Below are 26,240 nucleotides of genomic sequence, written 5' to 3'. Positions count from 1 at the left end.
TTTGAGAAACTTGTGGAGGGAAACCCAAAATCTTTCAGTAAAAACAAATTATTTTTTGGTCATCCTAACTGACATGAAACTGGAAGTAATGTATGTATATTTTTGTATGTACGTCTGGAGTATTTTGGTATTTATAACTGCATGTTCAACAGAGTTTAAGAATAAGAATATTAACTCGGAAATAAAAACAACAAAAAATCAAACTGGCATGAAATTGGACACTTTAGCCTTGCAGCTATATATAGCATTATTAAATATCCCCATAAGTTTTATTTGTATTGATAACGTGTTGCGTGCGTCATGCTGGCTGGAACTTGAAGCTGTCACATTATTGCCCGCTGCGCAGCATGTGGTTCAAAGCGATCTCACATTCCTGAACGTAGCCTTTATCTTTGTTACATCCACAGAGCGTCGGGTTACGACAGGCGGACAGAAGCCTCACACACGCACACATCCACACAGCACAATATGGGTGAGTGTCCAGAAATATACTCATAAAGCCGCAAACCAAAAGAAGATAGCGGTATGTACGATGTGTTACAGTCTGTTCGAAGAGACGATATGTCCATGTTGTGTTTGCATGATTACAGATTTAAAATCTAAAATTATTATTTATTTAGCCTATGTATTGCAGTAAACTCTATTTTTTTTAATTAGGTAGATTTACCTTAATTATTTTCGACAGGTTTAATAAAGAATCTCGCCTGACCTCTCAAACTTGTTACAAAATACGTACAGCAAGTACACAAACCTCAATGCATCATGGGAACTGTAGTTCAGCAAATAAGCTACACCCACACATTCCGCAATCAAATTCACTACAACACCCAAAATGCTGAGCGCGACTGTACGTCAATTGAAATCACAGTCGTATCTTCCAACATGGCGTCGCTGGGAAGGAGGCGCGGTGTCCCAGTAAGCAGGGAGAGGTCAGTTACTCCAAATTTTGGCTTTAATGTCAATTTATTTGTACAGGATATAGAGTTTTCTTAATGCCATATCCAGTTCCCGAACACGCACCTTATTTGGGGTTCAAAAGTTTTGCGCCAACGAGAGTATTTGTATTTTTTTTAGCCATGGTTAGCTGTCGTTAGCTACCGTGGTTAGCAGAGAAACAAACTAGCTGCTCATGTGATATTTGGAGTATTTCAGGCAAACTGTTGGAAATGTGGAGAGAAGTTGCATTTCAGCACGAGTCTGCTCGGAAACTAGTATGTTGTACCGAGGGGACGCTTGGTTCGAGGTCTGGCTGGGTTGCGAGAGTCCGCGGCTGGGAAAGTAATACGGTCCTGAACTTAACCGGACAGTCCTCCAAACTTTTAAGCATGCAGTCGACTGAGGTGCTTATCTAGCCGCCGCTCAGGGACATTATGTTCCTGGTTAAAATCGTCGGGTAATATGTAGACTGTCACCTAGGATTAATAACCTTCACTTAGATGAGTTTTAATTGTTTGATGTGGAGTGTTTGACATTTCCTCGGCGGGATCTGGAGGACCTCGGTGTAAAATCAAAAAGCAACGGAGCAAAATGTATTTGTCACCACTTCACATGAGGCTGCAGTAGGTTTGTTGATAAAATGTTCAAATGAGTTATGGTCTTGATCCGTTGTAATATTTATTTATCAAAATATATTTTAATATGACATACATTTTACTAGAAAAATAATTTTGGTTAATTCCATAATATTTATTATGAAACGCTGGAATGAATCAAAATAATGCACGAGCTTCAATTTTGAATTGAGGTATACAATTTTACCTGAAAATAACAACAACAAAAAACATTTAAATGACACAAGAGCTGCTAAATTTATCAAGTCAAAATCCTCCTGGTGGTTTTACTGTTTACAGTATTACTATTAGAAAAGTGTTTCTCAGTCCTCACGCCCCCTTGTCCTGCATGTTTTGGGTATTTCCCTTCTGCCACACACCTGAATTGTATCTCAGGGTGATTAACAGGCTTCTGCAGTTCTTGATGGTCATGCAATCATTTGAATCAGCTGTTCTGGAATAGAGGCACATCTAAAACACGAAGAGCAGCGGGACCAGAGTTGAGAAACACTGTATTAGAAAGAACCATTTGTGGCAATATTTAATGGGCTTACATAATGTCAACATTCTGTTTGAAATTCAGCCAGCCACATAATTCATGTTGGTCCTAAAAAGCTGGAATTCTCAAATTAATTTACATTGAATGCTGTGAAAAGTTGTAATCCAAAATCACAAAAACATGGTTAACTTCCCAGATGTCAAACATTAAGTAAGTGATCTTGATTTTTTTTTTGTTTTTATTGGTTAGAGTAATTGTTAGTGAATTGGACAGCATGGGACATAAAGCAATTGTTTTTCGCAGTAATCTACAATCAGTTGCTTGCTGCTGCCGTTGGAGATTTTTACAGAAAGAAAAAGACCTTTGGGATGCAAAAATATTGTGTGATAAATTACAAATTCTAGGTTGCAAAGGTTATAGATTCATGTACTGTTCTGTATTTGTGCTGTCTGCTTCATTACTTAAGAAAAATGTTGTTTTTAAGGTAAACAGAAATATGTGGGGCTAATGAGATTCCCAGAAACATAGAGTTGTGCAAGCACATTGACGTTTGCTTCATCAGCCACTTCTGACTTTCCAGAACTCCCAGAATGAGCTAAACCGGATGACAGAAAACCAAGACCAAGTAATGTTTGTTTATACTGTGCTTGTTTACCCTCTGAAGTCCAAACTTGGATCTGAGAATCACATCAAACCCGACTTAACTGTTCCAAGTTCGTCAAGCAGTAATACTCACCAATTATTTCCAGTGATTGGATTAAGTCTCGATTGCAGTGAGCTAAGAACAGCATAGTTTCTCAACGTGTCGCAGTCTCGTACACTGCTTCGACGTGTTTGGGTCTGCTTGTTCTGTAAGTAAATCATTAAATGAAATGCAAACCATCAGAAACAGATTAAATTTTTACCACAGCTATGACTAACTTCTTTATATAAATGAAAAAAAAACATAGAAAAAGAAGTATTATCTTTCAAGGCGGTGGTGGTTGAAAAACTTTACCCTGTGTATTTATTAAAAACCAATCATAAACATTTAAAATAATTTTTTTCTAAACATGAAAGAAAAGAGTGGATTTAACTGAGGATTGAGGAAACGTAGTTGTGTTAATGTTGACGACCAGATAGACGTGACATAATAATCTGAAGCTGTACGTTATATTATCACAATATCAGTGTGTTCAATATTCCATCAATAACTGATATTTAGCAACAGGTGGGGTCTGGTCAGAGGTGTATATTTTATGCGTGGGAATTTTTGTGAAGGCAAAATTCTGATTTAAAAAAAAAAATAAAATTGACGAGGGAACACTACCTGTCAAATAAACTTCACACAATTCCTACTATTCCTGCGTCATTCTAGCGACTCACATACCCCCTCCTCTCCCCAACACCCTGATCTGTTTCTGAGCAGGGCAGTGATGGCCGACTCGAACTGCTACATCGTGCACGAGATCTACAACGGAGAGAATGCACAGGACCAGTTTGAGTACGAGCTGGAGCAGGCGCTGGAGGCCCAGTGCAAATACATCGTCATCGAGCCCACGCGGATCGGCGACGAGACGGCCCGTTGGATCACTGTGGGGAACTGCCTGCACAAGACGGCCGTGCTGTCGGGCACGGTGTGCCTCCTGACGCCGCTCTCGCTGCCCATCGAGTACTCGCGCTACGTGGCGCTGCCAGCCGGCGCCCTCAGCGTGGCCTGTGCCGCGCTCTACGGCATCTCGTGGCAGTTCGACCCCTGCTGCAAGTACCAGGTGGAATACGACAGCCAAAAACTCTCACGGCTGCCCCTGCACACGCTGACCTCGTCGACTCCCGTGGTTTTGGTACGCAGGGATGACGTCCACAGAAAGAGACTCCATAACACGATAGCGCTGGCTGCTCTGGCGTACTGCGTCAAGAAGATCTACGAACTCTATGCGGTATGAGCACGCTCTGAAGAGAAGTTAAAAAAAAAACAAAAAAAAAACATGAAAACGGAGAAGAAAACAAAAAAAATCAACCATAACAACAGAACCTGCAAGTGGGAGGCTCGGCCGTTAGCGCCACATGCGGCGGGCACTTCCATGTAAACTCTGATCAGAGGGATATAGTTAAAACTAGAGAGAAGTTCTTTTCCCACGTGTTTCCTTTACTAAGTGACGACAACACATAGTCATTTTGTGCCACCTCCCTTCTCTCCACCTTTGCCCCCCGACACACAACGAACGGGTTCGAGCAAAAGGGAATGGCTGCAGTTCCTCTGGACTGAATCGCTTTGGATTTGAAATGGGACGATGTGTTTTGTGTACCAGGCTTTTTTTTTCTTTCCTTCGAAGTTTTGCTGTACTCCTTTGTCGCTGATCATTACACCACAGTTTCATTAAACATTAGGATATTTCAAACGTACTTTTCTGTATTTTTTTCGCCCCCTTTTAATTCGATTCCCTCTGATGTCTGGAAGCTGATTCACTGACTGTCCTGCTACAGTGAACTGGTTTTAATGAATCAAATTAAGATCACATGAAAAGCTGATATAGCTGTACATCACATTAATGTTAAGGGGAGACACAATGCAGACGCTGTTGAACGCTGTAGATGTTACACTGACCTGAAAAGCTGTAAGCAGAAAACTAAAGGACGAGTCCAGCTCAGAGGAACCAAATGGAATAAAACAATTCAGACATAAATGTGTCGACTTTTCTCAAGAAACTAGAGTCGTATGTGACGTATAGTTCCTATGAACAGCTGAAATAACTCATTAAACACAGGACATTGGTGCACTTGTTTACTTTTGTTTTTGAACTCCCTTAATCCAAATATGATCAAAACTATAGACACTGCACAAGTTTTTAATCATAGCACTGATTTATTATTCCAGAGCTACTTTTGATGTGTTTATAAATGTCCTGTTGAAAAAGCCAGTTCTAAACCATCTAATCCCAAAGCTTCAGGAATAGAAGGGTTTGTTTGTCGGATGTTCCTAAAAACGCAGTTTAACGTCATCATGGACTGAGAGGGTGGCCACCAAAAATAACCCCCTCCTTCAAAAGCTGCGCCTTAAAGTTGCACCTGTGCTAAATGAGTTCTGGAGTTCAGTTTGATGGTCACATGAGACAAAGGATTGGACTTTTTGGCCACAAAGACAAGAAGTGTGTTAGGAGGATTCAAGGTGAGGCTTTCAAATCTAATGACCAGCTGTCAAACATGGTGGTGGCAGCATCATGACTAGGCTCACTTTTTGTACAAGGTAAATATAATAATGAAGGAAAGCAACCTCTGAAAAACTTGTGCACACATTTCTTGTTTGGAAGTGGTTCCTGTATGAACTATCCCACAGGATCATAAACGGCCTTAACTAGATTATATTCATGTCGATGTACAGAATGAACTTGTTGCACTAAAAAACACAATTTGTTTAAAATGGTTTTTCTCTTGCCAGTGATGTGTTTAAATTTCTATTTGGGTTATATTCTATAGTGCAGCAAATCAATTGTTTTCAATCCATCAACACGTGACATATTCAGATGTGGGGATTCAACACATCAACCTTTGCTGGCAAATACACCAGCTGATGAATTTGAAAAATCACGGAAGATGCAGAGCAATTAAATTTCCCCCCCAAATATAAAATGGAAATAAAGAAGAATCTTGTTATGCTCACCAATTACCGCAGCACTGCCTCTATGCATTCTGGGAAACAACCATTGCAAATTAGGGGAGGAAAGGCGGGTTAATTATTTCTTAGACGTCTTGCAACCAAACCTACCTATAGGAAAATGTTGTAGTCCACCAACCATTTATGGAGAAACAGTTGGTCTGATATTACAGGTGAGCACAGCATTTATGCAAAACATCAATTAGTCTTTGTGGGCAACTGCAACCAACCAGCTAATCCACCAACAAACGAATAAGATAAACAAACGATTTGTTTTAAACTACAACAAAAGCAAAAAAGCTAACTTGTAGCGATGACATTCTTCATAAATGTCATTGACGTGAAACTACGCTTCCCACAATCCTGCGCGGCAGCTGTGCGCAGACCGACCAAGCCCGTGGAGAAACATGCGGATTGTTTTCAACCAAACAGGAAGTGATCTGTTTTACTGGTACACGCCTCGCTCTGTGTAGCCCTCCAAATCAATCCAGGTGAGTTTCTGACCAAATCTAAGCTGACAAGCTATCAACTGTTGTCAAGCTTATTTGCAGCATTGATTATAGCTAAAGTTAGCGTTACTGTTTTACTTTGTAGAGATAAATTGACATGTGTGGGTTCATTACAGAGTAGTCCACGCCACTGTCACCATATAATGAAAAGCCTTTCAACATGTTAACATAATTAACAATAAAAAATATGATCACTGCTGCCTTTGATAGACTAAAGGTCTTTTGCTCTTCCTTTTCCAGTGATTAGTCAGTCACCTTTTAGAGAGGAAAACATTTTCTGATTCATGTTTTGAAATTGCTTTCTTAGTCATGTCCATCTGTTAATATCTTTCAAAACTGTGTGTCTCAAATATACAGTGAAGTACTTTATATAAAACAGTGTTTATCATTATTATTATTAGTCAATTCAATCTCCGAGGTGCTAAGTTGAGACGGTCAGAAATCTAATTTTGCACAAACTTTACTGCTTCAGTTTTTCTTGAGGCGATTTGCCTTGAGTTGCAAAGTGATCCTCATCTTCACTTTGTTTTAGCCTTGAAACAAAGCACTGTATTTGATTCATTTTGATTGTCTTTTAAATGGCTCAGAGGGGGAAGTGTTAATGAGCAGCATATATCTTTTTTCTAGAATGGTTTCCTTAAAAAGTGGGTGGTGGTTGAAATCATTCTTCTCCCACAAAGCATGGTTACTTTCAAGGATGTGAGTGTTGTAATTACTGCTTTGCATCACAGGAATTAATGTTTGCGGATCCCTAAAAATGCCCAGCTGGAGGCAGAACATCTAAAGATGGATGGAGTAATGCTTCAGAGCAGAGTTTTTCCTCTATGTTTATGCCCAATGAGGTACTCAGATTACATTGTAGAGGGTTGAAGTTCTTTTTCACCAATGAAATTGTGTATTTATTACTATTAGCTCTTCAGGACTTTGAAGCATTTCTTTGCTGGTTACTGCACTTTCAGTTCAAATAGATTAAATGCATTAATTTACCAACAGGAAGGGTGACTGTCAGACACAGTGCATCATGGGAGGAGCAGTGCTTCCTCTGGTTATAGCAAGTGTGGGAGTGTTGCTGCTGTTCCAGATACTTCTCCGCCTCAGACGGGGAGCATCCGTCCAGGGTGCGGTCGTGGTCATCACAGGAGCCAGTTCCGGGCTTGGAAGAGGTCAGAAGTTCGTTCATTTTTACTTTAGATGATCAGGACAAAGTCTCCTAACAATAGCTAACTTTTCAAAAACTTTTTATGGCGTAGAGTGTGCACGAGTCTTCCACGCTGCAGGCGCTCGGCTTGTGCTGTGTGGAAGAGACGCGGCTCGCCTGCAAGAGGTGGTGCAGGAGCTTGGTGGAAACTCAGCAGACGGTCGGCGCCAGGTAGGCGGACGTCCACACGAGCCGTGACGTTTTTCTCATCGAGTTGTATCTTGTCACACAAAAAGGCAAACTGGTGTGATTATTTTTTTTAAAGTTTGTACTGTTGTTTCAGTGAGAGAGGGGCAAAATCCTCTAATCTAGAGGGGAACAGTTTGATTTACCATCTTCGTTTTGTTCGTCCTGCAGACTTTCGCTCCCAGCACCGTCGTCTTCGACCTGGCCAGAGTGGACTCTGTGGCAAAAGCTGCCGAGGAGATCCTGAAATGCTACGGACACGTAGACGTCCTCATTAATAATGCGGGAATCAGTTACCGTGGCAACATACTGGACACCCACATGTCTGTTCAAAGAGATGTTATGGAAACCAATTACTTTGGTCCCATTTCTCTCACTCAAGGTTGGTAATGAGTTTGAGTTTCATTTTTACAGCTTACATTTTGATGTCACACTTAATATGGAAGCAATTAGATCAATTTCTTTCTGCAAAAGGATTCATACCACTTTAACTTTTAACACACTAATTATTTTGGGGATGTTTATTTGCTAGACAAACACAAAGCAGGACATAATTGTGAAATGGAAGAGCAATTTGGGATATTTAAAAAAATATATCTATAGACCAAAAAAATTGGAAAAGTCTGGCTTGTATTCATGTTTACCCCTTACTCAGTCGATACTTTGTAGAACCATGAATCGCTTTCCCCATCTCCTGCAGCTTTACACGACCACATACTGAAATTTTGGCTTTTCTCCATTTTTTTCCCCTTCATCTATAAGTGACCTAAACCCAGTTTGAAAGCAAAATCTTTAAGAGTAAGAAGCTGAAGGAAACTGTGTCAACATGAAGCACTATTGTCGTCTTTGCAGCTCTCCTGCCCTCCATGGTTCAGAGGCGCAGAGGCCACATCGTTGTCATCAGCAGCGTCCAGGGAAAGATAGCGATTCCTTACAGATCTGCTTGTAAGCATTTTAGTTTTCCTCCTTCAGGACAATGTCATGTAAAATAATCACCCGTATCTGTCTTTTTCTTAAATCATATGACCAGATGCAGCATCTAAGCATGCCACTCAGGCCTACTTTGACTGCCTGCGGGCGGAGATGGGACACCTGGGTATCCCAGTAACGGTGATCAGCCCCGGGTACATCAGAACCAACATGTCGGTCAATGCTGTGACTGGAGATGGATCCACATACGGAGGTGAGGCATTCAAAGAGCAATCACTGCCTTATCGTATAGAGCAGCTGTCAAATGACTTAATGAAAGTATCTGAACTGTTTTTCTGTATTAACATACTCATCCAGTTGTGGATAAAACCACAGCGTCGGGTTGGGACCCCAGAGTTGTGGCACGTGCGGTTCTGAAGGCCGTCCGCCTGAAGAGCAAAGACGTGGTTTTGGCCGGACCCCAGCCCACTGTGGCCATCTACCTACGCACACTGTGGCCCGCGCTCTTCTTCAAACTCATGGCGTCGCGGGCTTGCAAAGAGCAGAGGCGCAAAGACGAGTGACGTGGCAGCTGAAGGGGAATACGTATGAGCGAGTCGGGCCAAACTGGGACTCTGGACGCTTGAGGTCAAGCATGTTTGAAGTAGACAGAGTGAGCTCTTTGGCAATTCTTCACGCAGAAACCAGGGTGTTTTTTTTTTTTTGCATAATGTTACCTACTGTTAAAATGCTCTGGAACTGATCAGGTGAGCCTGGCTGCTTCCTGCTAGAAATGATGTCAGAGTATGACCAGAAATCTGTTTCAATGTCATTTTAAATGTCACATCATTATTTATCATAAACAGAAGAATCAGAGACCAAATGATACAGGAGATGATGTGACATCAACTGCTTGCAGTTTTGTTAAATGACTAAATCTGATCACAATGGATAAAAATCCTCCATGTTTTGGTTCTGACCCCATCAGCTTAGTTTTCAGGGATTCGTTTTAAACACAAAGTCATACTCTGTTGGGACATTTTCTCCTTAAGGGAAACACTGTTTATCTCCATTTCCTGTTTAGCCTCAATAATGCATTTTTCAGCCTCCTGCATTCAGTACATTTCTGTTGATTTACTGTCATTTTCCAACATGCATACAATTTGGAAGTGTGTGCGCACAGATCTATGGGGAAAGCATGTTAGTCATACAACTATTTATTACTGCAAATTTGAATTGGTGTGGTGTGAAAGGCTTGCAGATAAAAAGAACATTTTCACAACTTAAAGTTCACCTAAATCAGGTGTTTTAGTATTTATGGCAGATCAATGGATCAGTGAAAACATCCCACATCTGGGACAATCAGCACAAGAAATGACAAGCAGATGTTGCATCTATCTTTATACACTGAATAAAAACAGCTCTTACAAAACTTAAAACAGGTTTATCCTTTTAAGATGACACCTTAATATTAAGTTAAACAGAGAAAAACACTTTAAGAAATGTTAATAAATAGTCCAAATATCATTTTTTTACATTATGTTACACGAGCGCAGAGAATATTGGAATTAACATTTGTACAAATCCTTCAACGGAAAAAGACAAAACGTTCCAGATTAAAATACAAAACCTGCCATTTATTCCTTATACATATGTATATAGAGAGACTCTAGTGTCACAAAATGAAGCTAATTTTTGATGTCCTCCACATCGCAGAGCTTCCACAATGTGAAGTCAAAGCCACTGAGGCGCCAAAAGAAACGCGACGTCTTCAAATTACTTTCGTGGAATGACGATAAAAAGCTGTCCTGCAGTTTGTACTCTAACCGCGCAGAAGATGTTTGCAAATATAAACCCTGAATGCACCAAGCGTGGGCTAACAGCAGGATGCGTGTTGCAAAACGCTGCACGGATAAAGAGGAACCTGTTGTCTTAATTAGAATGACATGATGTCAGAGTGCGAACAAGTTCAGAAGCCAATCATGTTGATTTCAGCTATGGTGTTTTAGTACAATTTAGAAACAGTCAAAGGGGGATTAACTTTCAGGGAGTTGTTTTAATTAATGATGGAAAAAAAGGGGGAAGAAAAAAAAAACTTAAGCTAAGAGTCTACTATGGCTTTAGTGTTTGATCCAGTTACATTCTTCTCACTGTTTGCTTTTACGCTTTTTCAGCTACGTGTAAACTAAACAGAAACATGGCTGATGGGGGGGAAAAGCACCACAGAAGTAGATTCACGGTTAATAATCTCAATAATCCAGGTGCATCCATATCGGAAAAAAAGCATTCAAAACCTGCACAATTCGTATAAAAGCGCCAGCTGGTGAAATGTAAAAAAAAAAAATTAAACAGCTGAAATTTGTCTTTTCAGCTTCACGCTAAAAGCAAACCACTGACACTGCTATTTGAACATTTTGTTTTGTTTTTTTTTGTGATCTGCAAAATACTGACAAAGTGGCTCATCTCAGCTGATCCCAAGCCTGCAAGCTACAAAAATATCACCTAATTAACAAGCTGCCATTCGGTGAGCGGCTGTAAGAAACGAAGCCAGGTTCAAACCGAGCCAGAAAACTTGGACCGATATGAAGGACGTGCGAAATGCGGGGCACAACGATGGACGCCGTTGCCGGTTTGTGCTACACGTCTACAACTTAATTAGAGCGAGTACCTCACCGTGTTCAACCTGAGACTCACTGCTAGATGCTAGAAAGAAAGAAATAAACCACGCTTCAGCTTGGGCTCCTGCACATTTTGATGGATTTCCACATTTTCGGGGAGTCGACGTAAGAGTAGAAAAACACACGAGACGTACAGAGGTGGATGAGACAGACTGGTGGAAATATTTTTGTTCCTAGAAGATGAGGCTGTGTTTTGTAAACACGGTGATTCATCTAAAGTGTTTATGATTTTAAAGGGTGTTTTTTTTTCTCTCTCTCTCTTTCTTTTTACCTTAAAGAACAGTTCAGAGGAAACCGGAAGCTCAGGTTCCTCTGTTATTATTGCACTTATACTCCAGGGCAGGGATGGCTTTAAGGGGGGGAGGTCAGGCCGTCTCCACGGCGATCCGAGGCGGAGGGACAGCCGTGCGTCCTCCAGATGGCTCTGTTCATCACGGAGGAGGGATGGAGGGCTCGGTGACGGCCAGCTCCTGAGCCAGGTCATTGAAGCGAGCGATGTAGTCCACGCTGCTCTCGCTCATCATGCAGGCAAGCTGAGTGTCCATCTGCAATCCCAAACAACAACAAAAAAGAAAATAATTTTGAGTTCTACTTCCACAAATTATGATTATATTAGCAATCGATTATTCTGACAGTCGCATGAAAACATAAAAAAAATCAGCACATTCTGCAGATTTTTCCATCTAACCACGATCCTAGAAATACATAAAAAGTACAAATAAACAATTCAATTCCTTATTAAATCAGAAAATAGACATTTATTGACTAAAATGCAATAATGTGGCATTTCTTTATGTTTGATCATCTGTAGCAAAGGTGATGTTAAAAGTATCTAAAAATATACTTTTAACATCAAAATGTTTACAGCTCATCCCGTTCTGCTCGCCTTAGCATCAACAGAGTGTAGGGGAAATCCATTGGTTTATTTATTTATTTTTTAATTAATATTTGGACGGTAAAAAGTGCCTAAAGAGCTGGTTAAATCATAAGTGATGAGTCACATTCACTAATAGTTTACAACACTTGTTCTGCTGGTCGTCACCAGTCACCACCTTTGTTCACACTGAGATGTGAGGAGACGACTTGAGGATGAGTAAATGTGGAAACGAGATGAGGAAGATTGTTTTTTGTTTTGTTTCACCTCTGCCACGTCAGGAAGGCCACGGGACTGAAAGGAGTCATGGGAGTTGCAGTCCAGGAGACTAGGACCGAGCAAAGCGGTGCCGCTTGAGGGGCCAGAGGGGGTCAGGGTGGTCCGCCTGCTCTTATCAGGGGAAACCATGCTGGCTGGAGGGGGAAAAAGAAAAGGAAAGCAGCCGGGTTAGTGACTATTCAGAGCAGCAAATATGAGGAACGAATCTTTGCGATCTTTGGCCATCGCAGCTGAGATTCTGTCACATGTTAAAGTATAAACACCTGAAAGCAAAGAGCTTTTTTAAAAATTAACTCCTACTATGATTGTTGTTCTGATTTTACTTAAAGATGATGCAGCATGTTGGATTTAACCGACACGTTTCTAACCTTGTGGAAACAACAAGCTTTTTAAAAAGGAATAATTTATATATGAGCAGGTTAAAAAAAAGGCTTACATAGGAGGCAGCCCAGCGTGGAGTCTGAGGAGTCGCTGGGGTACCACTGGGGGTCGTGGCTGGGCGACGGGATCCAGCCCCTGGACGGGCTGACCGAGGGAGACGAGGCCAGCAGCTTGGAGGGGTCGCCGTTACCCAGCTTGGCTGGAGAGAGAGCAGCCTCCTCACCTGCAGGAAAACACGACATGTTTTTATTACCACATCAATAACAAGGCAAATAAAAGGGTGGAAAAAAAACCAACAGCAGGAAAGATCCCTCAGATTCTATCACAGAACTCTGATGGTTCTCCCTTTTTTTAGAGAGTCGGCATGTGGGAGTCTGAACGACACGCACCGTAGTTTGTTGAGTTAATGGCGAGCTCGATTATGGAGTCGCTGATGTGCGTCTGGGGCTCGCCGGGGGTGAGGGCCTCTTCCGGGGGGCCGGGCAGAGAGATGTCGAGGAGCGAGGCGACGCTGGGCGGGGACAGGAGGGAGTCCCCACTGCCTGCCCCGCCAGGAGACGGAGGCGGCAGGCCGTTCTGTGGAAACGATGACCGTCATCATTCAGCCCAGTGATAAAACACACAGTAGGAAACGGCGTGGAGCAGATGTTTCTGTGGCGGCTCTCAACAGCGACACATTTTCCATGTAAAAAGACTCCAACATGAATTTATAATTTATTGTTTTTAAAATACAAAAAGAAACAGCTACAGAAGCAATTTCTAGTCTTCAGGTTGGACGGACTGAGGGATGGACGTATTATCTTAACCACATATATGTAGGATGAGCAAAAGCTACAATATTTCTACAATGGGTCTCATTTAAATCCAGAACCTGTATGAAACAGTAAACAAGCAATGAACAAAGGTCAAGACGTAGGGCACAAAGAGAAGGGAGAAATGAAAGAACGATAGGATCTAGGAAAGAAGGAAGTGAGATGGGATACAAGGGAAGAGAGACGATCTTCTTTATAAAAACCAACACAAAGTGCTTCAATCGGTGCAAAAGAAATGCAGATATCCATCATGCAAACAACAAGCAGGGATATAAAGTATTAAACATTCTTTATATGTGCAAAATTCTCCAGTTCCATAATTTCAACCCTGAAAAGCATTTATCATGACTTGACATTAACCTATAAACACCTTTAAGCCTGTTTGCACATTTATTGCATCAGTTCTTTAATGAGATCAACTGGAAGGTGTTGGTGAATATCTGAGTGTGTGTGTGTGTGTGTGTGTGTGTGTGCTGGCTGCGTACCTCTGGGACATTTTGCTGGAGGAGCTGGGCGTCTGGTGCAGCATCAACAATGGGTGTTGCTGCGAGGACGGCAGCGTTGACAGCCAGGGAATCCAAGTCCCGACAGGGGCTGCCTGGGATGATGCCTGCGGACTTCGCTGCCAGGTCGATGGCGCCTGAGAGAGCATCTGTCAGGAACACGGAGTGCACCACATTTCAGCATTAGCATGAGAACATCAGTGGGAACTGAAATTAGTGTCAAGACTGGGGGGGGAGGGGGGGAGTCATGCTGTGAAATAAATCGCTGAGTGAAGATTCGTACTGGAGAGCTGGCTGGGTGCTGCTGAGCTGGACGCAGGAGGTGAAGTTTTGGTCATGGGAGGGCGGGAGGTCGGAGCCAGGCGAGTGTTGATTGGCCGGAAGGATCCGGTTCCTGGGGGAGGAAACAGGAAGTGAGCGAGCAGGCGCTTGAAGTTGTTGTTGTAAAAGAGGAAATCGAGCCATTTATTTAACTGCGACGTAAAAAAATAAAAATAAATAAGCAGTTTTACCCATCAACACCCAAGAACTGGAAATATACTTACTAATATAGATCGCTATGAGGAAAAACGTGTCTGAAGTACCTGTGGCGGAGGAGTTGGAGAGAATGGAGAAGGAGCAGACGTGCTGAGGAGTGTCTCCTGTCGTCCTGGGCAGAAGGGTTCGCTGTGAACCACAAAAAATGCACAAAATTAAGATTTTAAGTGACCAGTCAGGCTCATTTTTACAGATCCGCACAGAAATATCAAGCTGGGCTTTCCATTAATACCTGAACTACGAGAGGTTTCCGCAACTGCCTGTTCCGAGGTTTTCTCTGTCTGGAAAGGAAAAGATCTGACTGCATCTGAAAGAAAGGAGCACCCGGGTTAGTACTGGGGCTTAGAGAACGAATGAAGACGTCATGTAACAGGATGTCGAAGTGATGCGTTGCTCGCTCTTACGCTGATGGAGTCCAGCTGCTGCCTGAAGGCCAGCTGGGCTTCCTTGTTGGGGGAGAACATCCGGCTGTGCCGCGAGCTGTTGGGGGGCAGCGTGGTGGGAACGGCGAACACGCTGCCCTCGCCGTCGCCAGGCGATCCCAGCAGAGACCGAGGCAGGTTGCGCCCACCTGGGGGAGGCGAGGAAACAGAAACGCTGTGAGTAAGTGTGCTTCCCGTCTCCGACAACTGTTAAGTTTCCAGTCGGCTCCAGACATTGTTGTCGTATCGGTGCCATGAAAGTCAGAAATACCAGAGGCGGCAGCAGCCGCGTTTGGCGGGTGGGTCCTGGTGCCCCGGACGGACGCCTGCTGCCGGGCGAAGCTGGGGCTGCGGACGCCTGCAACCGGACTCTTCCCTGGAGGCGTTAGCGTCTGGTTCTGTTCATCCGGACCAGCCTTAAGAGGAGACGTGGCGGTGGAGCACACCTCCGGAGCCTGCGGATCAAAAATGCAAATCGATACTAAATGTTATTACCAATTCAGGTGTTTCTACTCCACACAAGCACGTAGCCAGATATCTGGGGAAACTGAGGCATTTTCATTCACTTTGGCCTTCTGTCTACATGGAAACTCAGTTTAATATCGCTAAAAACGATTATTTATAAAAACTCTGACCAAAGTGGAGATTTGAGAAAACTCCATATTTGTGTTTGCGTGTGCCTGTGACAAACAATGTGTCAATATATCCACACACTTACTTGTGTTTTATTAACTTTGCATTCTAATAAGTAGTTCAACATATATGTCTTTCCATAGAAATGGCTCTCTTGGAGCCATGTTTAATTCCTAACAGGAAGTTGTGGTTGTTTTGAAGCAATCTGATTGGCTGACATTCTTTAGCTCTGCACTACACTGCCCCCTATAGGCGTGGCATGGTTAAAGCAACACTTAGGGGCAGATTTGTGCAGATTCATGTGGATGAAAACTTTTCTGAAACCAATCTGAAACCAAAAAATATATTTTTTTAAACAATGCGGTGAAAATATCAGTGTTTTTAAAGACCTGGCCTGCGTGTGGACAAGGGATAAGATCATTAACAACAAAAACTTTTCTGGTTTGTGTTAAACCTTTAAAAGGTTAAGAGTTAGTGCTCTCTTGTGTTGGTGGTCTTGAAATCGTGAAGCACGAATAAATACTTTGTGATGAAATGAAAGAAATCTAATTAATTGAGATCGCCATAGTTGTGCTCTGTACTTGTTACCTTACACTTTGTTTTTAAGGTTGATCCAAATCATTCTACATTCAACCTTTTATCCCTGCATCTCCAGCACCTCAACTCTTTGCTGTTAGTAAAGCCACACACACTTCTGTCCAGAAAACATCTGGTTATCTTTAACCTTAAACAGGAACTATAATGTATAAAGGTTGTTACATGTTTGGGTCCTTACCAGAGGTTTAGGGTTGATCTCGGTGGAAACCAGCTTCAGCAGGCAGCGTAGAACCCTGTGTGTCCTGTTGGGTTTGGGCGCCTCTTGCCCGTTCTCCTGGTTGCCGGAAGGAGCTGCGGTCGGCTGCCACTCGTACTCCAGCTGCAGCTTCCCCGGCTTCCCGAACATCAGATAGAGCTCAGCCAGGGTGACGTTCTCGGCGTCGCGGGCGCTCCAGCCCTCCTCTCTGATCTGCTCCACGCTGCGTTCTTTAGCTGGCGGTGCGGCGCCCTGCGACGCGCTCTCCTCCGAGCTGGTCGCCGTGGGTTTCGCTGACGGAGCCTGGGTTAGATCTGAAGAAGAGCCGCCCGACTGCTGCTCCTCTTTGCACTGCTCTGATTGGGTTTCTGCACCGCCGTTGACCTCCGGGCCAGCCTCTGTAGAACCCGTCCCATTGCCCTCTTCTGTCTGCTGACAGGAAACAGAAACAGAGGGAGGTTTCTTCTCCTCCACCTTTCCGGAACCGTCCGGAGACGGTTCGGGGTTGGGGGGCTCAGTCCGGCGAGCATCAGCTTGGATGGCCATCGAAGCGTTGGCAGCAGCAGCTGTGGAACCTCCCCGTCCCGATTTGTTGCCGCCCCGCGGAGGCGGAGCACTTTGGATGCCCAGGATCTGGACCGCCGGCAGCTCCTTGGCATTGGGCCGGCTCTTGCCGCTCTCTAACCAATGGACGGTGCAGGAGGCCTTGGAGTGGACCACCCGAGCCACGCCGGGCAGCGTGGTCAGGGTGCTACTCTCGGCAGGGAACAGAGTGAGCTCCTGCTGCTGAGCTTTGTTGCGGGAGTCTGGGCTGCTGCTGCTGCTGCCGCCCTCTAGAGCCTCCCTCTCCATGAGACTCTTCAGCTGGAGAAACGGCGTTAAGGACAACAAACGGCACCGCAGATTAAAAACACACTCTGGGATCTTTAGCGCGATGAGGCAAAGGCGGCTTTTCATGAACGGCCTCTGAAATGGAGTGGCAAACAGCGACACGCAATGTGTTTTCTAGGATACAATTCGCTGGTCTTGGTACGCCCACTTCTGTTTGAGATACTCGATGAGGCAGGAGACTTTCCTGTGGAGCTCCACCACCATCCTGCGGTGGAAAAGACAAAACAAAACATTTAGCTGCTGGTTTTCAAGTTGATGCGATAAAGAATGCCTCGTTTACATAATAGATTTTACACACATGACGCAGTCGATCCCAAAATCATTCACACCTCTGGCAGATTTACGTTTCAAATTATTTTCATTCAACCAACAAGTTTCTTTTTGATCGGAAATAAAAAGGGTGTCTATAAATTGTATTTACATTTAATAATAGAAATTATTATTATTAATAAGAAGTTATTAATAATTTTACCAAACATGAGGAAGCAGCATTCAGTTTCTACTACCCACAAATCTGGATAAACTTTCAACAAACTGCAAAGATGCAGAAACACTGAGTTCCTTTAAATCAAGGCTAAAAACCCACCTGTTTAGAGTTGCCTTTGATTACTAGTAAGCAGAATACTAATTGACATATTTAATGAAAGCATGACATTTAAAATTGAAATATTACATCAAAATTGACAGAAATAAAAGAAAATATCCATCTGTGTAATGTGTCTTACTTAAACCACAAAGCTCCAAAAATAAATAGGTTTTTCAACAACATTGAAATTTACTGAATGGGTTGGAATAATTGTAGAAAAAATGTTCTAATAAATCATTAAAGAATGGGGCAAACATGCCTATGATTACTGTACACAAATGTCTAAGTGGAGCCTAACTGTAACCTCAGAAGCGTGCTACAGCTGCAGACAGGGAACATGTGAAAAACTAGATGAAAATACTCAAGCAGGAAATCAAACCGCTTCCTTTTCAAAAAAAAAAAAAAAAAAAAAAAAAAGGTGATGAATCACTGAACTTCGCAGCTGGAAAATTTAAACAGAAACGTCTAGTAAACGACACCAGTCATGTTCCCTTTTTCTCTCATCACGAATTACAGAAATGAGAGAATTAAATAGTAGCAGGGCAACGTGACTCCAGATGTAACACATTGATTTATATAAACTTTAGGATAATAATATGTTTTTTTTTTTTTGTTTTTTTTTTAACATCTCCTACCTGAGGCGAGGATTGTAGGCCAAACTCTGAACACGGGCCCAGGAGTGGTTACTGCGTGGTTGGAGCTCCACCGCCACCTTCAGAGGGAGACGAACCGGCTTCTGATCCTCTTCATCGCTCACCCCTGCAGAAACGGGAACGAGCGGCAGAAATGAACACGGCCTTTAGTTTTATACACATGGAGAATGAGAGCGGCCAGACAGTCGCTAGCATTTCATCCGTCTGGCGTAATGTGGACAAAAATTGTAGAGGGAGTTCTGTTTTTATTTTTCATTTTGAAGTGATTATTCCAACTATTCTTATTTGATGACGTTTAACCGTTTTGTGGAGAGCATGTTTGGTGTTTGCATGCTCACCGTCTGGATCGCAGAGTTTCTTCAGTGCGCGACACATGGGGGCTTTGATCCGGAGGTTTCTCCCCTTGGAGCGCACGGTGGTGGCTCTATGTAAACAGAAATAATTGTTTTTGGGTTTTTTTTGTTTTTATTAGTAAAAGTTAATTTAACTACTGGTCAGTTCTCTTGATGAATCCTTACCCCTGCTGGATGAGTTCGTTCAGCTTTGCCACGTTCTTCTCATCCATCACTGTCAAACGCAAAACAACAAACCAGAGAGCGAGTTATGTCATCGTCCCAGAGGTGTGGTTGTCCCCCGTGACAGGTTTAATCCCATCCCTCGTGTCCCGGCCTAATGAATCTAACAAACACAGTTCCCCTGATTTTATTGGGATTTTATGTGACAGACCAACACGACGTAGACCATAATTTTATGTAATCATTCTTGGTTGTTCAGAAAACTTGAGCAGAAAAGTTAGGCTACGTTTACACAGCAGGAATATGCGTAGTAGTACGGGGACCGGCGGTAGATACAGATGTTATCGTTTTTCTTTTCCTTCCACCTCACATTCAGGTGCTGCTTTGTGTTGGTCTGTCACATAAAACCCCAATCAAAATTGACTGAAGTCAATGTGAAACAGCCGAAGAGTTGCAGATACTTGTGCAAGTCGCTGCAACACGGAGAACGGTTCCCACTTACGTCCTCCGACTTTTTTGCGCAGCTCGGCGTAGCAGATGAGGCCGTACAGCTCTTGGGACGATTTTTTCAAAACACGGGAGTAAACTGAAAAGAAAAAGACGGGACACGTGTCACATGTGTGATGCAAATGGCACTGCGTATGCTACGCAAAGATAACCCAGCCATAACACAGAGAGGACACGGCTTCAGCCTTATCTGCTAAACCTCTTTATCTTGTGCTTAAAGGGAAGTCTGGCCAAAGAGAATAAATGCCATACAGAAGATGTTAAATATATTCATGTTTAATTTATGTGCTGTAAAAGGTCTCATTAAAATAAAATGCACGTTCATGAACATTGAGGACCCCCCCAAGCAGAAGCCAGGAAACTCAACCACGGCCTTGTCCGCCTGCTGAATCTAACAACATCGCGTTCAAGTGATAAACAGCTCCAACTTGATGGCTCCAGCAGCCGTAACAGGTCAGATACGATGACAAACATCCTCCAGATTTGACCGGCTCCCTGTCAGCTCCAGCGTTTGTGGATGAAGGCAAGAAAGGGAATCTCACCGTTGGCAAAGTCGATGTGTTTGGAGATCTTGTGCCAGGTGCGGTAGTAAAAATGGCGGACCTGCTCTTTGTTCTTCACCATGTTGGCCGGCTTCCCCCTCTTTTTGTACTTCATTGCAATGTTGTTCTGGATTGCCTCGAAGTCCTTCCCGTGCTGCGGGACAGGAAGAGCGACGATGAGTGGAAAACGGAAATCACATGCGGGATTCGCAAAGTCGCTCTTGGTGCGAGTTCTCACCTCGTAGAGCCCCTCGAAGAAGCTGTTTTTGTCCTCCGCGCTCCAAGACTCCCACTGCCGACGGGCTCTCTTCTGGTTCCCACCTTGCTCCTCTTTCTCAGCGGGCCCCTGGCCCCCCTTAGGCGTCTTGGAAACGCCTCCTGTGGAGCTGGCCACAGATTGGCCCACTGCCCCATGGGAAGAGGAACCATTTTCTGCCCCTGTGATCCACAGAAACAGAGAGAAACTCAATTGATATTAAGACCCAAAAGAGCAGATCAACTTAAAAACACCAGGATATTTAGGCTAAGCCGCCCATCTAATTTTTAAAGCTTAAAACCGACTATTTTCACAACAAAGGTGATTTGGAGGATGTTAAAATGAATGCCCACTAAGCCGCAGACTTTCACTACAGCGTCCAACCTGCAGAGCTTCACATCTCTGTGGTTGAGCTCTGGCAAGCAGGCAGGAAAAGCAATCAATCCCCTCAGCCAGGCCTGTGACGAACTGGTCCAAAAGCAACCGCATGGTGGGCTCCACTGGCCAAATTTTTACCCGAGCACAACGCCAGGTGTCATTAAAGTACGCACCATCTCAGTTCAGGTTTCAGAACTGTGACGTTACGCAAACTAGATTTCAGGCAGAAAAAGTGGGGTTCATTTCCTAAAGCGAACGCGTTTGAATGCAAGCAGGCAGCGGCTTAAAATAGCTCTCTTCAAAAACAGATGTGCACGACAATATCAATAAGAGTTATATTATGGCTAAAGCATCAAACAAATGCATACAAGAAAATAGCAGCTTTTTTTCCCCCTCAACCAGCAGTAAGTGGAGGAAAGCCATTAGTCAAACTTGTTAAAGCGGACCAATTCTTCTCACTCTAAACATTTAATTCGGTTTGATCTAAAGGGCCAACACTTTTAGAGCTGCTTTTAGAAAGAAAAAATATGAACCAGAGCCAAAGCAAACCTGCCTTCTTCTGAACAATTTCCTAAACGGCAGCAGCTCAGACCCAGCATCTCAAAATGCACAGAAGCTGGATTTTCCTGTACATATTTACTCTGAACTGGTCACAAAAATCGTCCTTATTGGCACAAATCAAAGTGATAAAATCTGCCTTTAGTTAGAATGAGGAAGGAAGCCTGATAAATAGCTGTTAGTAATCCAATCCAAACAGAAACCCTTAAGTTTGCTACAGAAAGTAGCCAAAACTTGGCTGTCCTTAAAAAAAGAAGAAAGACTCCATTTTGTTCAATCAATATTTCATGTATAATGCTTTCAATTTCAACATGCCAAATAATAAAGTTGTCCAGATGGATTGATTCTTAGTGTCCAAAGTGAAGGAGATACTAAAACTCAGGGACAGTGACGTATAAAAACAAAACAAAACACAAGTGCGGGAAATGTGGGTTAATTAATGATAAGAAATGTAATATTATCCAAAATGTTGTTCAGTGCCAGCATTACTACATCACTGCACCGGATTTCTCCAGTGTTACTGGCAGCAGTGATGGTCGGACTGATTAAATGATTCACCAAGCCATAAAAGCATCCACACTGAAAACGCACTTTATTGCTGCCGCTCTTTGTTGACCTGCGTGAAACGTGAAATACAAACACAACTGGCAACACCAAATCTGAAACATGGACTGCTGCGACAGGCTGAATCAGTGGATCGAGAAGTAGATGTGACGTTTCCACGGAAATGTAAAATCATCTCTTTTAAAATCATTAAAAAAAAAGGAAAAAAAAGAAAAGAAAAAGCTTTTTTACACTGCCATTTGTACCAACACACAAGGTGAAAACCATGTGCTTGAATAGTCAGCCACCTCATTTAAATCCAGGAGGAAGGTGGTGGGAGACAACAGAACCAGCGATGCAGATGAGCTGAAGGTCGCTGCTAAAGTCACCCGGGCTTCCTCAACTCTTTGGCAGAACCACAGGTTAATGAAATTCATGCCACGCTGCATTGATGCAGTAATTCATGCAAAAAAAAACAAAAAAAAAAAGTGGCGAGCAAGCACTCTTCAATTGGCTAAAATTTCTTCACAAGAAAGATTACGTAATGTTCTATTTTTAAGATAAACTGTATTTTTACTAAACTAACACACATAATCTAATACGAGCTTCTCCAAGATGAAAATTCAATTACAGACATAAAATATTCTGATTTATTTAGCTGTAATTTTCCTTCCATGTTCATGGGGGGGGGAAAAACAATATGGTTTCTGCAGCTCCATGGAGGTGTGTTAACGGTGCCATTGTTGCCAGTTTCTGGGCATGTGTGACTGCAAATAGTCGGGAACAACCTGATAGAAATGTAAGTTCTGGTCTCTCCTCCTTTTTTAATAGAATGATGTTTCAACTTAAGCTGGAGCTGCCAGAAGTGAACCCGGGGTTAAAAAAGCAACAAAAACACTCAATTTTACACATCAAAGATAAACAAACTACACTGCTTTAACACACACTGCTGTGACACGACTAAAAGTAGGAGCAGACCACCTGCTAATCCAGCCTCTGCCCACTTTTTTATTTGGGCTGATCAGCCGCTGTACCTTTCGATTTTGCCCCGCCGTGTCCATTGATGGTGGATCCGATTGAATCCTTCCGTATCCGTTTGCTGGGAGGTCGGACGCTCGATCGCAGAAAATGATGCTGGTCGTGACACGGAGGGGTGGATTCCGCGGAGCTCTGGGGCTGCTGGTTCGAACCCGTTCCGGTCCGGTCCGGCGGGGATCCGGGGAGGACCGGGGCCGGACCCGAGCTGGGACCCGTGGCTGATGGATTAAGAATTTCCACTCGCTCCTCTCCCTTTGTACTGCGCTCGTCGCTCGCCTGCTCTCCGCTCTCCTCCTCGTCGCAGCCTTCGAGCCTTCTGGACGGATTCGGCTTCCCATCGACACCGATCCCCTCCCTGGAGCCCGGTGTCATGCTGCCAGGGACACATTCAGAGGGAAATTGTTCAATTAGGAGCGAAGCGTTGGGCAAAATTAACTTCTAAAGACGACGGTCACTGTCTCTCAACATGGCCGCCGCTGTTTGTTTCAAATCCCTTCTTCAGTCCCGTCAAAACAACGCCAAATTTATAAATTAACCAAACTGAAATACATCGAAATTAATAACGGAAGCTGTTTGGCGACTGGCGCGGGTGTTTTACCGAGAATCATTCGTCTTTAACATGCAATAATATCCGTAATAAATCAAACTAAATTCAAACGCGAGCGCTTTTCAGTTTAGCGCCCTGCAGAAACGACGACGAGAGGAGCCCGTCGCTGCATTCGACCTCTAAATAAAGTGTTTATTTCAACCCCGTTTTTACCCATTTTCGAGCTCTTCGGAGGTGGAACACGTCTTCTTTCTCTTCACCATGAGTCCGACCGCTTTACTTGGCAATTACCGATCAAATTGAGCATAATAAAGCCGAAAGCGATCCCTCTGCTGCCTGCCCTCTTCTTGCTCCTGCTTCGACTGAGCTGAACTCTGCGCAGTTCAACTGTTTTCTATCAGCAACAACATAACTCGATGAGCTTTTCCCTCGCAATAATAAATGCAAATAGAAAACAACTTCCAAATTTAATATATGCATCTTCAGATGTGGATGAGCAATTTCCAAACCCTTCAGTCAGCCGAGCCCGTTTAAAATGAGAAGTATGCATAGTTACACTAACATGACTGCATATAAGACTTGACAATACGTCACAATCGCCTGCAGAAATTATATCAGCATTACAAATTATTTAACACACATATTTCAGCTTTATTTAATGCTTAAATTTACTGCTTAGTATTCCCCTACTTATATTTAATACATTTCTCAAATGGACGCCAATCAATCTTTGTGATCACAAATGAAACATTAAGTCCAGACATTTTACCCTTGAATGACAGTGCAATAAGAAAAATCAGTTCTCTCATTCTGTGTAATCTTCTGTAATCCTGCGATATAATTGTGCTATATTACCCAAGTTGTGCAGTACAAACTGCAGTAAAATAAATAGAAACAAATGAATATATTTATATTAAAAAAAATTAAGCATGCCTAATCTGAAAATGAAGAGGCAGCACATTCTTTGTAAGGTGACACAAAATATTTAAATCCTTATGGTTGATCAGGTGTAAAACATAACACTGGTCATTCAGAGGGTCAAAAACTGTTATATATATATATATATATATATATATATATATATAGTTTTTATATGAACTTATCTTCCTGTATTTTATAACAGTTGCAACAAAGGCAGAGTTGTGCGCCAATAATTGCGTGTTTCACCTCTTTAAAACCTTCTTAAAAGCTGGTCGTATGTCAGCAAAACACTTACACAAAGAAAGCGAACGTTATCCCACAAAGTTAAAAAACCATTTTTCATCCCTGACATGCAACTATTCAATGAGCTTTGAGCTTCCTATATTCTCTCAACAGATTTGCTATTATAATACAATGCTAAAAACACACAGAAGAATTACGGTTCTGTAATAATGAGCTATTCGCATGAATTGTTCTTTATATGGGCACTGAAAAACATTTTAAAAAGAACTCTCAACATGCATAAGGTGCTACCTAGCATAGCTGCTAATGCTGTTAGGTTAGCTAACGTTAACGCTAAGTCGTTGAAAAAACACTAAAATGTTGCTAAACCGCCTAACTACAAAAATACAGTTTTGAAAAATAGATCCCAACCCTGTTAGTTTTATAATAATTCGCAGCTGAGTTGAAGCATTACCTGAAGTTGAAGCTTCCCAATGGTATTACTAACCGAGAGGGAGGCTAGCATTGCTAACCGTCTGCAACCTGGTGCCGATGACAGCTCCCGGGGAGGCGCGAAGTCCCGCCTACTACAACTCAAAACAAAAGCCGTGATTGGTCCACTGTTTAGGAGGGCGGCGGTTTGAAAGCTAACTAACAGCAAGATCCGCCAACCGTTGTTGAGGGAAGACTCACAAAGAACCAATTGTGTTTTTCTTCCTGTCATGCCCCGTGAATTGTCCGATCAGAAACTTTGAAGATCAAAAGCAGTTTTTACTCTTTTGATTCCAATCGTGTTGTATCCCAACATTTTATTGAATAAACTGTAAAAAAAAATTCCTTCTTCCAGAATTAGTTCCTCCCAGATTGACTTTTGACCACCAAAAATTCAACGGGTGGAATCTGGAGGATATGTTTGAATTTTTTATAGGCGTATCCCGAAAAACGCAGACGAAAGAGCAGTAGATTCTCCGTAAGGGTTCGGATCGTATGTCAAAGTCGCCGCCATATTGTGAGTGGCGTATTTTAGCATGTTCTGTTTAAAGGATTTTAAGTAAAACTGTTTTATTGTCTGGTCTGTGGTTACAGTGTGAGATATTTCAATATTAACTGAATAAATGATAAAATATATCATTTAAAAATCAACACTAGGGCGGTTATTTTGTAGAGAAGTTTTTATTTAATCATGTTTACATGCCTAAAATCTCTGTTGCTCAGAACCATTTGTTGAAGCCCAGATGATTATGTCATGACTTTAGAAGTTTCTCAGAGGTCAGTCTGCTACTTTTGAATGTCACAGAGGCACACTTGTGAATCTTATTTTAGAAGAAAATGGTAAAGGCTTGATCCCTACTGAGGGAACCAGCATTATGGTGTGTAGGTGTTTGGCTGCAGAGGGAACAGGTGCACATCAAAAATTAGATGGAAAGAACATTATCAACAAATATTACAGCAGCATCTCCAGAAATCAATCAGAAAGTTAATACATGGAAATAAATGGGTCTTCCCATAGACAACGGTCTTAATCACACAATCAAATTAGTTGTGTGTGGCTTAAGGTCAACAAAATCAGTGTTTTGGTTAATCAACACAAAGCTGATCTAAGTCTGAGCAAATAAATTGTGAGCAGAACTAAAAAGATAAGCAAGGTTCTGCTGAGAAATGGCCCCAAATTCCAGCATGGGAGAA

At 42.7% G+C, this 26,240-nt stretch overlaps 3 protein-coding genes across 7 annotated transcripts; 2 read left to right on the top strand and 1 right to left on the bottom strand.

The window, feature by feature from the left end:
* The first annotated feature begins 347 nt into the window (after positions 1 to 347).
* On the top strand, positions 348 to 4,432 carry tmem11 (transmembrane protein 11). 3 transcript variants are annotated; one of them, XM_007562839.2, is made up of 2 exons: positions 348 to 472; positions 3,458 to 4,432. In XM_007562839.2, the coding sequence occupies exon 2, from the start codon at positions 3,465 to 3,467 to the stop codon at positions 3,972 to 3,974; it is 510 nt and encodes a 169-aa protein (XP_007562901.1). In that variant the 5' UTR covers positions 348 to 472; positions 3,458 to 3,464; the 3' UTR covers positions 3,975 to 4,432. The 3 variants fall into 3 exon arrangements, with proteins under 3 accessions (XP_007562901.1, XP_007562898.1, XP_007562899.1); XM_007562836.2 differs by lacking the exon at positions 348 to 472 and adding an exon at positions 820 to 929; XM_007562837.2 differs by lacking the exon at positions 348 to 472 and adding an exon at positions 2,068 to 2,259.
* Positions 4,433 to 6,067: 1,635 nt separating this feature from the next.
* Positions 6,068 to 10,829, top strand: dhrs7b (dehydrogenase/reductase (SDR family) member 7B). 2 transcript variants are annotated; one of them, XM_007562835.2, is made up of 7 exons: positions 6,068 to 6,174; positions 7,186 to 7,355; positions 7,443 to 7,561; positions 7,748 to 7,958; positions 8,429 to 8,521; positions 8,607 to 8,759; positions 8,864 to 10,829. In XM_007562835.2, exons 2-7 carry the CDS (start codon positions 7,214 to 7,216, stop codon positions 9,067 to 9,069), a joined length of 924 nt encoding a protein of 307 aa, XP_007562897.1. In that variant the 5' UTR covers positions 6,068 to 6,174; positions 7,186 to 7,213; the 3' UTR covers positions 9,070 to 10,829. The 2 variants fall into 2 exon arrangements, with proteins under 2 accessions (XP_007562897.1, XP_016532297.1); XM_016676811.1 differs by lacking the exon at positions 6,068 to 6,174 and adding an exon at positions 6,514 to 7,034.
* Positions 10,830 to 11,391: 562 nt separating this feature from the next.
* Positions 11,392 to 25,149, bottom strand: cramp1 (cramped chromatin regulator homolog 1). 2 transcript variants are annotated; one of them, XM_007562833.2, is made up of 20 exons: positions 25,030 to 25,149; positions 22,861 to 23,237; positions 20,330 to 20,529; positions 20,092 to 20,245; positions 19,545 to 19,628; positions 19,046 to 19,094; positions 18,866 to 18,951; positions 18,510 to 18,633; positions 17,412 to 17,493; positions 16,380 to 17,261; positions 15,243 to 15,426; positions 14,954 to 15,120; positions 14,782 to 14,856; positions 14,597 to 14,678; positions 14,296 to 14,406; positions 13,995 to 14,161; positions 13,087 to 13,273; positions 12,753 to 12,920; positions 12,305 to 12,450; positions 11,392 to 11,708 (listed from the first exon to the last, which is right to left on the bottom strand). In XM_007562833.2, the coding sequence occupies exons 2-20, from the start codon at positions 23,234 to 23,236 to the stop codon at positions 11,595 to 11,597; spliced, it is 3,438 nt and encodes a 1,145-aa protein (XP_007562895.1). In that variant the 5' UTR covers position 23,237; positions 25,030 to 25,149; the 3' UTR covers positions 11,392 to 11,594. The 2 variants fall into 2 exon arrangements, with proteins under 2 accessions (XP_007562895.1, XP_007562894.1); XM_007562832.2 differs by lacking the exon at positions 25,030 to 25,149 and adding an exon at positions 23,625 to 23,891.
* Between the last annotated feature and the right edge of the window lie 1,091 nt (positions 25,150 to 26,240).

This window comes from Poecilia formosa, unplaced genomic scaffold (assembly GCF_000485575.1).
Source record: "Poecilia formosa unplaced genomic scaffold, Poecilia_formosa-5.1.2 Scaffold142, whole genome shotgun sequence".
NCBI classification, from domain to species: Eukaryota; Metazoa; Chordata; class Actinopteri; order Cyprinodontiformes; family Poeciliidae; genus Poecilia; species Poecilia formosa.
Note: the sequence above shows the minus strand (reverse complement) of the source record. Positions and strands in the feature narration are given on the sequence as shown.

Bases quoted from the DNA above. Each gene is read 5' to 3' on its own strand.
- dhrs7b (XM_016676811.1), top strand. From the start codon at position 6,979: ATGGATGGAGTAATGCTTCAGAGCAGAGTTTTTCCTCTATGTTTATGC. The intron at 7,959-8,428 runs GTTGGTAATGAG...TCGTCTTTGCAG, and splicing joins TCCCATTTCTCTCACTCAAG to CTCTCCTGCCCTCCATGGTT. The intron at 8,522-8,606 runs GTAAGCATTTTA...TCATATGACCAG, and splicing joins GATTCCTTACAGATCTGCTT to ATGCAGCATCTAAGCATGCC.
- cramp1 (XM_007562832.2), bottom strand. From the start codon at position 23,674: ATGGTGAAGAGAAAGAAGACGTGTTCCACCTCCGAAGAGCTCGAAAAT. The intron at 14,162-14,295 runs GTACGAATCTTC...TGTTCCTGACAG, and splicing joins AGCACCCAGCCAGCTCTCCA to ATGCTCTCTCAGGCGCCATC. The intron at 13,274-13,994 runs GTACGCAGCCAG...TCGTTTCCACAG, and splicing joins TCCAGCAAAATGTCCCAGAG to AACGGCCTGCCGCCTCCGTC.
- tmem11 (XM_007562836.2), top strand. From the start codon at position 883: ATGGCGTCGCTGGGAAGGAGGCGCGGTGTCCCAGTAAGCAGGGAGAG. The intron at 930-3,457 runs GTCAGTTACTCC...GTTTCTGAGCAG, and splicing joins GTCCCAGTAAGCAGGGAGAG to GGCAGTGATGGCCGACTCGA.